General features: G+C 33.0%; 1 protein-coding gene across 1 annotated transcript in view; it reads right to left on the bottom strand.

Moving 5' to 3' along the window:
* Positions 1–9259: 9259 nt before the first annotated feature.
* Positions 9260–10527, bottom strand: part of TECRL (trans-2,3-enoyl-CoA reductase like) — a 110440-nt gene continuing 109172 nt past the window's right edge. Inside the window, exon 12 of the mRNA XM_034671742.1 lies at positions 9260–9914. Coding sequence (XP_034527633.1) covers positions 9868–9914 — 47 coding nt within the window. The 3' untranslated portion in view covers positions 9260–9867. The remainder of the gene's footprint in view (positions 9915–10527) is intronic.

Below are 10527 nucleotides of genomic sequence, written 5' to 3'. Positions count from 1 at the left end.
TTGGCTCTTGGGCTTTTTCTTGTTGGGAGATTTTAATCATTGATTCACTCTCATTACTACTTATAGGTCTATTCAGAATTTATATTTCTTCATGATTCAGTCTTGAAAAAACTTTTTTCTAGAAATGTGTCCATTTCATCCAGATTATTCCATTTTCTGGCATACAGTTGTTCACTGTATTTTTACTCTCTTAAAAGCCTTTTATTTAGAACATAAACTGAGCAGTTATAACAAACCAAAGTTACAATAATACTAGCTTTTAGACTAGTACTTTTGAAATGTAGTAGTCTCTTAAATCATATATAAAGCAGAAAAAAATGGGTTATAAACTATTGTTATAATAATGCTAGCTTTTATAATTGTCCATGTATTTACCTTTACTGAGATTTTAATTTATTGATATCACTTTTAGTTCATGTCCAGTGTCCTTTCATTACAACCTGCAGGAATACCTTTATAATTTCTTCCAGGACAAGCCTAGTAAAAACAAACACTCTCAAGTTTTCTTCATGTAAGATTGTCTTCATCTCTCTATCATTTTTGAAGGACACTTTTGCCAGATATATGATTCTTGATGGTCTTTTTATTTTTTGTTTTGTTTTGTTTTTTTCTTGTAGCCCTTTGAATATATTAGCCCACTGCCTTCTGGCTTGCAAAGTTGCTGATGAGAAATCTACTGATAACATTATCAATGTTCATCTTTTAAAATTTAATTTAATTAATTAATTTATTTGAGAGAGAGGGAGAGAAAGAGAAAGAGAGACAGTGAGAAAGCACAAGCATGGTAGGCCCAGAGGGAGAGGCAGGTGGCCCAATGTGGGGCTCTTTTTTTTTTTTAAGACTTTATTTTATTTGTTTGATAGAGAGACAGCCAGTGAGAGAAGGAACAAAAGCAGGGGGAGTGGAGGGGAAGAAGCAGGCTCCCAGCAGAGGAGCCTGATGTGGGGCTCAATTCCAGGACGCCAGGATCACACCCTGAGCCACAGAACAGACGGTTAACAACTGAGCCACCCAGGTGCCCCCACTGTGGGGCTTTATCCCAAGACTCTAGGATCATGACCTAAGCTGAAGGCAGATAGATGCTTAACCGACTGAGCCATCTAGGTGTCCCTTGAGGATCATCTTTTGTATCTGATGAGACACTTCTCTTTTGCTGCTTTAAAGGTTCTCTCCTTGTTTTTCCACAACTTGATTATAGTGTGTCTTGGTATGAGCCTCTTTGAAATTATCTTACATGGAATTCATTGAGCTTCTTGGATATTCATATTCAGGTCTTTTATCAGATTTTTGAATTAAATTTACATTAAATGGTTCTCCTTTTGCAATTACATTTCTTTGATAATTCATAAGGCTAAATACATTTTCACTTATTTCTTAAAAATATTCTCCTGATTTTTAAAAGTCTTTCTGTCCTTCAGAGAAGCCATTTGATTCAGTGGGCTAAAGGGAGAGCTAATCAGTTCTAATGCACACTCATGTTGCTGATAAAGCTATGTGTCAATTCTGTCTTTACTTTTCTACCATCATCTTTTGGGAAAAATAGTCAACCAACACTTCCATGAAATGGAAGAGTCAGAAAGACTAAAAAAAAACATAATGCAACTAAAGTGCTGAAAATGAAATATGTTAGGTTAATCACTGATAGGATATAAACATCCACATATTGATCTAACCTTTCAATTCTGTATAACTATTTTTTGAAGCTAAATGTTGAATTGGCAATTATATTGAAGTTTAACTTTTATTTAATGCTGCCTTGCCTCTTCATTCAATCTCACAAATATTTATTAGTATTTTGGCACATTTAGGAATCTGCCTAGTATATCCCTGCCTATTAATTTATTTAATACATCACTAAATCCCATAAATAACTGTTTTCTTTCATCTATTTTTTTGCTGCTGTAATTTTTTCCTATATTATAAATTATCTGTAGATTGTATATGTCAAAAAGATATTTGAATGTTCTGAGAAATAAAATTTTATATCCATTTATGAAATATTTCTGAAAAATTATGTTCTCTGCGTTTCTTAGGGGCAAACTTCTTGTCATCATTCAAGATGATGACAAGAGGTATAATGTTTTATAATTCATTATTCACAAATAATAGTGTAGAAGCAATGTGAACATGAACTGTTGTCACTCTAGCAGTGTCAAAATTTTAAGATTTTTTTCTCACATATGTTTTTATAGTTCTCAGAACATAAACTGCTTGCTTTGCTCAGCATTTCCCAGTAGCCTCCTGCACATTACCAGATTTAATGTTCTTACATGAATCGAGTTCAAGTGGATGGAAGTGATCATTTTCTCTAAATACTTACTGAATGACAGTCCAATTGTCAGTCTTCTAAAACTAAAATTTTCCCGCAGTTGCTAAAAAAAAAAATGCAACAAAAGAAAAAAACAAAAACAAAAACAAAACTCAAAAAAAGTCATCTGAATTGTAATATTGTAGAATAGAAACTCATTTCACATTAACAACTCTAGATTCAATATCCCCATTTGGGAAAAAAAAAAAAGAGAGAGAGAGAGAGAGATAAAGGAAAAAGAAAGAAGGACCATAAAAGTGAACTCTTATGTAATCTGTAGATTGAACCCACCGCAGATATAAAGATGATCAAATCCTGACTCCAAAAAACCAAAACCAAAACAAAACTGACCAGTTTGGTCTTAATTCTCGTATGGAAAAAGATCTATTTAATAGATTTAAATAAGGAGAGATATATATCCAGATAAGCATATGATATATGTCACTCTATCCATTTTGTTGAAGAATGTCTATATTGACTAAGACTGGTTTTAATAATGTCACAGAATACAAACATTAACAACCACACCAAAATATATAGAAAAGAACAATTTATGACATCCTTTTAAGAAATAAGTTTCAAGATACATTTTTTTTAAGATTTTTTTTTTATGTGAGAGCCAGCGAGAGAGGGAACACAGCAGGGGAGTGGGAGAGGAAGAAGCAGGCTCCTAGCGGAGAAGCCTGATGTGCGACTCGATCCCAGAATGCCGGGATCACGCCCTGAGCAGAAGGCAGATGCTTAACGACTGCGCTACCCAGGCGCCCCCAAACCAATAATGCATACCTTCTATGAAAATGTTGACTCCAGCTCTACTAATTATTGACAGTGTGATTGTGGACAAATTATCCTATATATCAGATAGTCTCAGTGTCAGCACTGTTAATATTTTTAAATGGGTGATCTTCATTGTGTGTGTGTCGTGTGTGTGTGTGTGTGTGTGTGTGTGTGTGTGTGTGTGTGTTTGTGCATGAGTGGAGAGGTAGACGGCTGAGTGTATCCTGTGTGCTATAGGATATTCAGTGGCATTCCTGGGTTCCACTGTGTAAATATAGTAACCTCCTAGTCATGGCAATCAAAAATATTCCCAAATATTGCAAAATATTTTCTGGGGAACTAAGTCAACTCTGGTTGTAAACCACTGCTTTATACCCTCTATAAACTCAATGTCTTAAACAATAATATGGAGATCTTATACAAAAATAGATGGTTGGGAATATTAAATTAAAATATGTAGTTCCTGCTTGTCATTTAATGCCATTTATGCTATGTTTTCTTTATAATATATGTTAACACAGAGGTAGTTTGTTTACTTTGCAAAATATGTGTAAATTGTGGAGATACATATTTCATAAAGGATTACTTCATTAATTAGATATATAGGTATATGTTTCTCTCTACTTGTCTGAAAAAGAAATTACAAACAAAGGAAGTTGTGATTATGTTAGATTCTTCCGGGAAACAGAAGATTGAAAAGATGATAAACTTAGGTCAGTAGATACAACTCTGTGTTTTGAGATAGTGGAAAAAGCAAAGCTCTAAGAGAAACAGTAATTTTTCCTATGCAATTTGAAGCCATTGAATGATTCTCTTAAATGAAAAGGTAATTGTATGAATGGAAATAAATCATAAATGTAGGGGTACTTATTATAACCATAATTGAATAAATAATCAGAGAAGTAGGAGGGTAACTGCTGGAGCAGCAAAAGAGATGCTAAAAAGTTAAGGGGTTCTCTAGTTCTCTATTTAATACAAATGAAAATCCAAATTATTGCTATTCATCTAAGCTAGATTGTAACTGATTATGACCTACTGTCAAAGAAAAGAGCTTCAAATGGAGATTTGATTATCATTGTCCAAATGATAAACTAAAAGAAACTTCTGTTATGTCTACTCTCACTTCTTATTGGAAGGGATATGTATGATGACTGGGAAATAATCCCTCCTGTAGAATTTCAGTACATTGGTTAGTTTGGGCTGCTCTATCAAAATACCACAGGCTGGGTGCCTTAGAAAAAATAAAAATTTATTTCTCACAGTTCTGGAATCTGGAAGTCAGAGATCAGGGTGCTAGCATAGTCAGGTTCTGATGAAGCCCCTTTTGCAGACTGCCAACTTCTTGTAACTTCACATGGTAGAAAGATGTTGAGAGACAGCTCTAGGTTATCTTTTATTAGGGCACTAATCCCATTCATAAGAGCTCCACTCTCAAGGTCTAATAACTTCCCAAAGACCTCCCATAATAGTATCACACTGGGGATTAGAATTTTTATGTAGGAATTTTGAGGTGATATAAATATTCAGTTTATAACATTCAGCCTGGATTAAAATTATTAAAATTAAGCAAGCGTGCTTTGAAAATTTCTTATTTTATATATTAAGAATACACTTGATATTTCAGATATTCTCAATTTTATACCATGAACGTTTTTATTAATAAAATTCATTGATGATTACCTTTTACTTTATTTAATAGTTATGAATTCTAAGTATTATATATATTTGTGTAGTTATAATTTTATTTCAAAGATGCTAACTTCAAATTTAAAAAAAATAGAAATGATTTCTATTGAGAAACTATAAAGAAGAAATTCATAGTTTCTTTTGGTAAAATACCAATTCTTTCTGAGTTTGTAGCTCTAAATCAGTTATAAACATGAACAGGACATGGATCTATTACACACGTGAGTACACATCTGCAAATATCTTTGTATAGGTAGTTTTTTAAAATTTTAATTAATGAGTGCACTTAGAAGACAAATTGTCCTTGAAGAATATGGAGAATGTTTTAGGAAGTTCCTGGCTCAGGAGAATGTTGCTGTAATTAACAGCCACTGCATATAGGCTGTGTGGCCTAGAAATCACTGAAGTCCTGAATTCCCAATAAAGCTCAAAAATGATATCAAAAGCTAATGTTTAATTTTCAGTTGCAAACTACATTGTAGTATTTAGCATGGTTTGTAAGTTATGTTCTAGACTCATTGGAATAAAATAATAACAAACTAAAATATAGATAGATAGATGATAGATAATCAATTCTTCTATTTGCATTAATATTCAAATAGGTTTACACTGCTTCATAGTTTTGAGCTGCCAAATCTTTCTGAGACTTTAGGGATGGATTAGGATATTTAATCTTCTTTTCTGTAAGAATTGCAAGTTTATCAATTCTCTCATTAAGAGTAAAAAAACTAAACTCAGGATCAAGCATTTCACACATAAAATGACTAACTCCAAACATAAACCTGCTTTGTTGTCAATGAAAAGAAAAGCAATCTTATCAATTTTATCTGGTTAAATTTTATCTCTTTACTACTGTTGATTTTATCCTGTACTTTGAAGTTCATGTTGTAATTTAGGGAAAGGTTTTCTGTTCTATTGTTTTATCATTTGGAATAACCAATGCAAGTCTTTAATAAGTTTTTTCTTCTAAAAATCATTTTTTTCTACATAAACTTCAAAAATTCCTCTACTTCATCAATTATTTTGTGCTAACTAAATTGTCCCACCACACTGTGTAATTTTTCTTCATACCCCAAACAGGGATTTCATTTCAAATGATCTTTGTGTTCCCTTTCATTTCTATTGGGAAAACCAAAAGAGATTAGCATTTATAATTTTAGCTATATACCAAAAAATTAAAACATGTTATCCTATAAATTACTGTGATATTGAACAGGTAAGGCAAGTGAGCCTTATAGATATTACCAAAATAGACCCATGTTTTAAAATGCTTTAATGTAGAACTTGTAGAAAATGGTTTTGCAGATGTTTGGGTGCATCATAAGAGCAATATCATTTCCTACTAGAATTTGAATTTTGTTCAGTAATACAAATTTTCACATATGCAAATAAGCTAATGTTATTTGCTGATGATATATATTAATAATGTACTGTGCATTTTTTAAATATTCGTAGAACTAAAATTCATAAAAATCTAGTAAGCTTACATAAAATGTGCACACATCGCAACATTCACATTTTTTCAAGTGTTCAAGAATTTACCAAATTAGACCATATGTGTTGTAATGAAGTCTCAACAAATTTCAAAAATAAAAAAACATAAAGGACTCAATCATTAAGAGTATGTTTTCTGACCACATGGAATTAAGCTAGATTAAACAAAACATCTGGAAAAGAAGCCCAAATTCTTAGAGACTGAAAGGTTACTCTTAAATAATCTATGAGTCAAATAAGAAAAACATAAATTAGAATGCATTTTTACTAAAATGTAAAATACCAAATGCATGACATATCAAAACTTTGTTGACACATCAAAAGCTGTGGTTAATGGAATATTTATTATAAAATTTAAAATGTTGAAAATTATTTGAACTCCATTCTGAGGAAACTAGAAAAAAAGAACAGCAAAAAATACCCTAAAGAAAATAGAAGAAAAAAAATATGTAAGCGTTACAATAGATGAAGAAATCATTTGAGAAAACTCAATACTCCATCATGTAGGGGCCAAAGGCAGGCAGTCCCAAGATGGGCCACTTTGGCAAGAACATTATTTTGAGGTAAAAGCAATCAAACCCAGCAGATTCAAGAAAATCTCTTTACCTCCCCCTCAATTGCCTGCTTCTACCAGGAAGAGAGTGATTAACAGAGATACCTCTTTACTAAGAAACTTATCTACACAACAGGGCAACCTTTGTTTCAAAATGGCTCCTTTCACCTTTCTGACAATGATCTTTCTCCCCCTTGTATCCTCAGGTCGCCTACCCCTCTCCTGAGCATATATAAGTAACATGTTGCCTGTTTTTTGGAATTTCCATGTCTGCATGGATCCCCCACTTGTTTGCTATTAAATTTGATTTGCTTCTGTTAATGTGCCTCATGTCAATTTGATTCATCATCCAGCTAGAAGGACATTGAAGGGTAGGAGAAATTCTCCCTCCTCAAAAATTGTAAACATTTAACAAACTTGATATAGAAGGAATAGTCCATAATCTGATAAGGAAGACTTAAAAAAACCTAAAGGAAACCTTATAATCAATGATAAAACACTGGAAATGTTTCTAAGTAAAAATGAAAATTATCTCTCATTTTATAACATATTGTACTGAGAATGTATATATTTGCACATAGCATGACTATATGCCTAGAAAATCCAAATTCTCTCCAGAAAACCATTAGAAATAATGTGGCAAATAACAACAACAATAATAATAATCCATAGTCTTAAAGGTATTATTATTTTTTAAACTGACAAGTGGAAGATTAAAAAGAAAATATATAATTTAAAATAGTGATAGAAATATCTGTTAAAATAAATCTAATGAAATTTGTAAAGATGTCTACATGGAAACAATTTTTTGATAGAAAGTAAAGACCATCTAAATAAATTGAGAGATTGTGAATTATACAACCCAATATTGCAAAGGTCAATTTTCCTTGAATTAATCTATAGATTCAATATAATTCCCATTTAAATCCCAGGAGATTTTCTAATTTACAAAGTGGTTCTAAAATTCAAATAAAAATGTAATGGCCCAAATATAACCAAACAGTCTTTAAGAAGAGGAAGAAAAGTGGAATTAGGACAAATGTCACCTGGAAAGATGATTAATGAAGATAAGGTAAGATCAGTGCAAGGTTAAACCCAAAGCCAAAAAAAAACAAAACAAAAAACAGTGTAAGTCTGACCAATGGGATAGAATTGTGAACCCCTAAAATAGACTTACATATATAGGCACTCAGTTTATAAAGGTAAATATTTAGGGTTAATGTGGAGCATGAAATCAGTCATAATGCCTGGCTTGCTAAAATGTAACACTGAAGCCAGTGTCAGCAGGGAAGTTTTCAGAGAATGTCATAGGCCTTTGAAATACTGAGGCCTAGCTGACCAATCTGCCCTGGAATGCCCCAGGGAGTTGCCTTCCCTGAAGCTTTCCTAGGACAAACAGCAGCCCTGTGATCTAAGAGGTTGTCTTATGGTTGTCCCCTAGGCTGTTTAGCAGAACACAGAGCATGCAGATTAGCATATCATAAGAACACGCGGATTAGCATATCATATCCTTCCTGTAAACAGATCCTCCTACTCCCAGTAAGACTCCCTGGCACACATCACATGTTTGAGAAACAGTGATAAAGATTTATGATTATCCTGAAGGACCAATAAAGGCAGGAGCAAAGAACAAAGGGTCTTCCTCTCTGAGCGCTGACCCCTGCCTTCTCTTCTCTTTCACACCAAAGTTTAGAGTAATCTTTCTTCTGTGGGTACAGGGAGTGCTGACCATTTCCGGCAGGTATAAGGCAATGGACAATTTTTTTTTCTTTATAAATAGTTTTAGGACATTAGCTATCTGTACACTAAAAATGTATTTTGTCCTCCATCTTACTCTAAACTCAAAAGCATCGTTTCCAAATAGATTATATGATAAAATACTAAGGCTTTTAGCAGAAAATATAGTTGAGCATGTTTGTGACCTTCAGCAATGGACAATTTTTTTTTCTTTATAAATAGTTTTAGGACATTAGCTATCTGTACACTAAAAATGTATTTTGTCCTCCATCTTACTCTAAACTCAAAAGCATCGTTTCCAAATAGATTATATGATAAAATATTAAGGCTTTTAGCAGAAAATATTGTTGAGTATGTTTGTGAACTCCAAGAGGCAAAGAGCATTTGAAAAAGACACAAAAAGCAATAACTATACAAGAAAAATGATTAGACTGTATTAATGTTAAAGTTACTCTTAAAATATGCATTGAGGAACTAGAGAAGCAACTCACAGACAAAAGAACATATTTATTAGGTTCATAGATCCATGGATAAATAAAGAAAGAGACAAGAGAANAATTTGTCAGATCCATTACCCATTTCATCCACATTTAATGTCTGCTTATGTATTATCATACATATGCGTATATATTACTATGCTTATATCAATACTTTCCAGATAAAATTCTTGAGATTGAAATATTATTTGATGCACAGTGCTGAGTTTGAATATATATCATAATTTTAGGATGTAATAGCTTGATTGATTTTGGTGGGAAAATGACTGGAGGTTTCTTTGGACCTAAAATCAATAACTATGATTTAATTAATTTGGCTGAATTTATTTTACCTATGAAGCTCCTGTAGCACTTTTTGTCCTTAACTATGTCCAGCTTTTTGTATAGCAATATTATATGGCTAGTCGTTCCAAAACAGTTTGCATTCATGGTTGCACTGTTTGTACTGGTTAATACATATGAAATTGTTTGTATATGGGACCCTTCAGAATTTTCTGGAGTGGTATCTTCTTCAGGGACAGTTTATGTATCCAGAAAAATGAGTTTTTGTGTCCTTCCAGTCTTTTCAGAAAGATGCATTTGTGCAGCCTCATAGACTTTGATAAAGTTCTGCATATTCTAACAGAATGTCATTCAGGGACATGTTTGGCAAACACAAGTATGTTAGGGGGTATGGGAAGCTCTTACTCTTACAGGAGATTTGAGTTATTGACACTGGAATGGTTTTAGTTCTGTTTACTCAGGCCAATAAAAGGACTTCTTTGAGATTCAAAATCTAGGTCTGCTTAGCCTTCATTTCATCTCTTCCCTGGAATCTAGAATGTCTCATAGCTGAAGGTAGGGCTCTTCTGAATTTTCTTGTCTGTAAAACAAAAAGCAAAACCCAGAGCATCCTTAGCAACTAAACATTTCTCCCTTTGGATATTACTAGATTCTTCTAAATGTTCTCCTGTGTCAGCTCTTTACTCATAGTTTTTTGCACATAAGAAACAATTTATTTTTAAAAGTATATCACATCACATTATATTATTTATTGCTCTGCATTTTTTTCTTTCAGTTAGAATAAAATCTAAATATTGGGGCACCTGGGTGGCTCAGTTGGTTAAGCATCTGACTCTTGGTTTTGGTTCAAGTCATGATCACAGGGTCGTGAGATGGAGCCCCATGTCAGTGCAGAGTCTACTCGAGATTCTTTCCCCACCTTCTCCCTGCCCCTTGGCTCCTCCCTCTGCTCAGGCCCATGCTCTCCCATCCTCTCTCTCTCTAAAATAAATAAATACAATCTTAAAAAAAACACTAAATATTATCCTCTTGGAAATTACCTTGATGCAATTTCTTTATGTGTCCCCTCTAAAACATATGTATTCTTATATTCTATAGCAGAATTGAATTTTCTACAATAATACATCAAGTAATGTGAGATTTAGACTGACCTATGGGCCATGCGTGACATGTGTCTTCAGTATTTCCCCAAA

This window comes from Ailuropoda melanoleuca, chromosome 11 (genome assembly GCF_002007445.2).
Source record: "Ailuropoda melanoleuca isolate Jingjing chromosome 11, ASM200744v2, whole genome shotgun sequence".
NCBI lineage: Eukaryota > Metazoa > Chordata > Mammalia > Carnivora > Ursidae > Ailuropoda > Ailuropoda melanoleuca.
This window is presented reverse-complemented; position numbering and strand designations above follow the sequence as displayed.